The sequence below is a fragment of the Drosophila miranda genome, assembly GCF_003369915.1.
Source record: "Drosophila miranda strain MSH22 chromosome Y unlocalized genomic scaffold, D.miranda_PacBio2.1 Contig_Y3_pilon, whole genome shotgun sequence".
In the NCBI taxonomy this organism is placed as follows: Eukaryota; Metazoa; Arthropoda; class Insecta; order Diptera; family Drosophilidae; genus Drosophila; species Drosophila miranda.
Window position 1 is genome coordinate 1,342,387 of NW_022881625.1, and position 1,314 is coordinate 1,343,700.

At 58.6% G+C, this 1,314-nt stretch overlaps 1 protein-coding gene across 1 annotated transcript; it reads right to left on the reverse strand.

Moving 5' to 3' along the window:
- Positions 1-237: 237 nt before the first annotated feature.
- LOC117194542 lies at positions 238-982 on the reverse strand. The gene is made up of 2 exons (XM_033399091.1): positions 593-982; positions 238-414 (listed from the first exon to the last, which is right to left on the reverse strand). The coding sequence occupies exons 1-2, from the start codon at positions 980-982 to the stop codon at positions 238-240; spliced, it is 567 nt and encodes a 188-aa protein (XP_033254982.1).
- Positions 983-1,314: the final 332 nt, after the last annotated feature.

Below are 1,314 nucleotides of genomic sequence, written 5' to 3' on the forward strand. Positions count from 1 at the left end.
ACCGCCTCCACCCAGTCGCCGATCTGGAACTGCTCCTGGCTGGTGAGATTGGGAATGGCCGCCCAGCTGTTGGGGCAGGGCAGGTCGGGGTCGGGGATGGGGCTTGTGGCCGGAGTGGCCGTGATGGTGGTGTCGGCATGGATGTGGTCCTCACATACCCGGTAATGGTGGCTGGAGCCGGTCCAGGAATTGGAGGAAGTGCCTCCAACCAGGTGGCGGAGTCGGTGGATTGGCGTCTCAGTATCGCTGCGTTTGCCACGGTGCCGGTCGCTGCGCTGTCGGCGCTGGCTTCGCCGTCGGCGGCGCTGTCGGAGCTGGCAGTGGCAATGGCTGATTTGGGGCGATCCCTGGCTGTGACGCCGTGTGGTCCTCGTCGTCGTCGTCCTCTTCTGGCAGTGGATCCGCGTGGCATAGCTGCGCTGGATTGGCTTTGGTTGGATTTGGTAATAAATTTTTTTTTTCGACCGACGCGAGTGGAGTTTTTGTCAAGACAAAGTATTCACACAGTTTTTTATTGGCGACTACCGCTGCTGCTGCTGATGGTCTGCTGCTCCTGCTGCTGCTGCTGCTGCTGGCGTTCCTGGGTATGGACCGCCTCCACCCAGTCGCCGATCTGGAACTGCTCCTGGCTGGTGAGATTGGGAATGGCCGCCCAGCTGTTGGGGCAGGGCAGGTCGGGGTCGGGGATGGGGCTTGTGGCCGGAGTGGCCGTGATGGTGGTGTCGGCATGGTATGTGGTCCTCACATACCCGGTAATGGTGGCTGGAGCCGGTCCAGGAATTGGAGGAAGTGCCTCCAACCAGGTGGCGGAGTCGGTGGATTGGCGTCTCAGTATCGCTGCGTTTGCCACGGTGCCGGTGGCTGCGCTGTCTGCGCTGTCGGAGCTGGCAGTGGAAATGGCTGATTTGGGGCGATCCCTGGCTGTGACGCCGTGTGGTCCTCGTCGTCGTCGTTCTCTTCTGGCAGTGGATCCGCGTGGCATAGCTGCGCTGGATTGGCTTTGGTTGGATTTGGTAATAAATTTTTTTTTTCGACCGACGCGAGTGGAGTTTTTGTCAAGACAAATTATTCACACAGTTTTTTATTGGATTTTTTTTCAATATATACCCGCTTTGGGTTGAGGGCTCTCAGTGCTCCAACAGGGGAGGGGCTGAGAGGCTGGTTAGTGGCCTGCACTATCCAGCCCTGGTACCCCAGTCGATCAGCTGCGAGGCCTGGAGTGAAGAAGAAGAACGGGAGAACCGGCCCAAAGGAGAGAAAGGATGAAAAAAGGTGGGAATCTCCAAGTGACGAGTGAAAAGCGCCGTCCAAAGC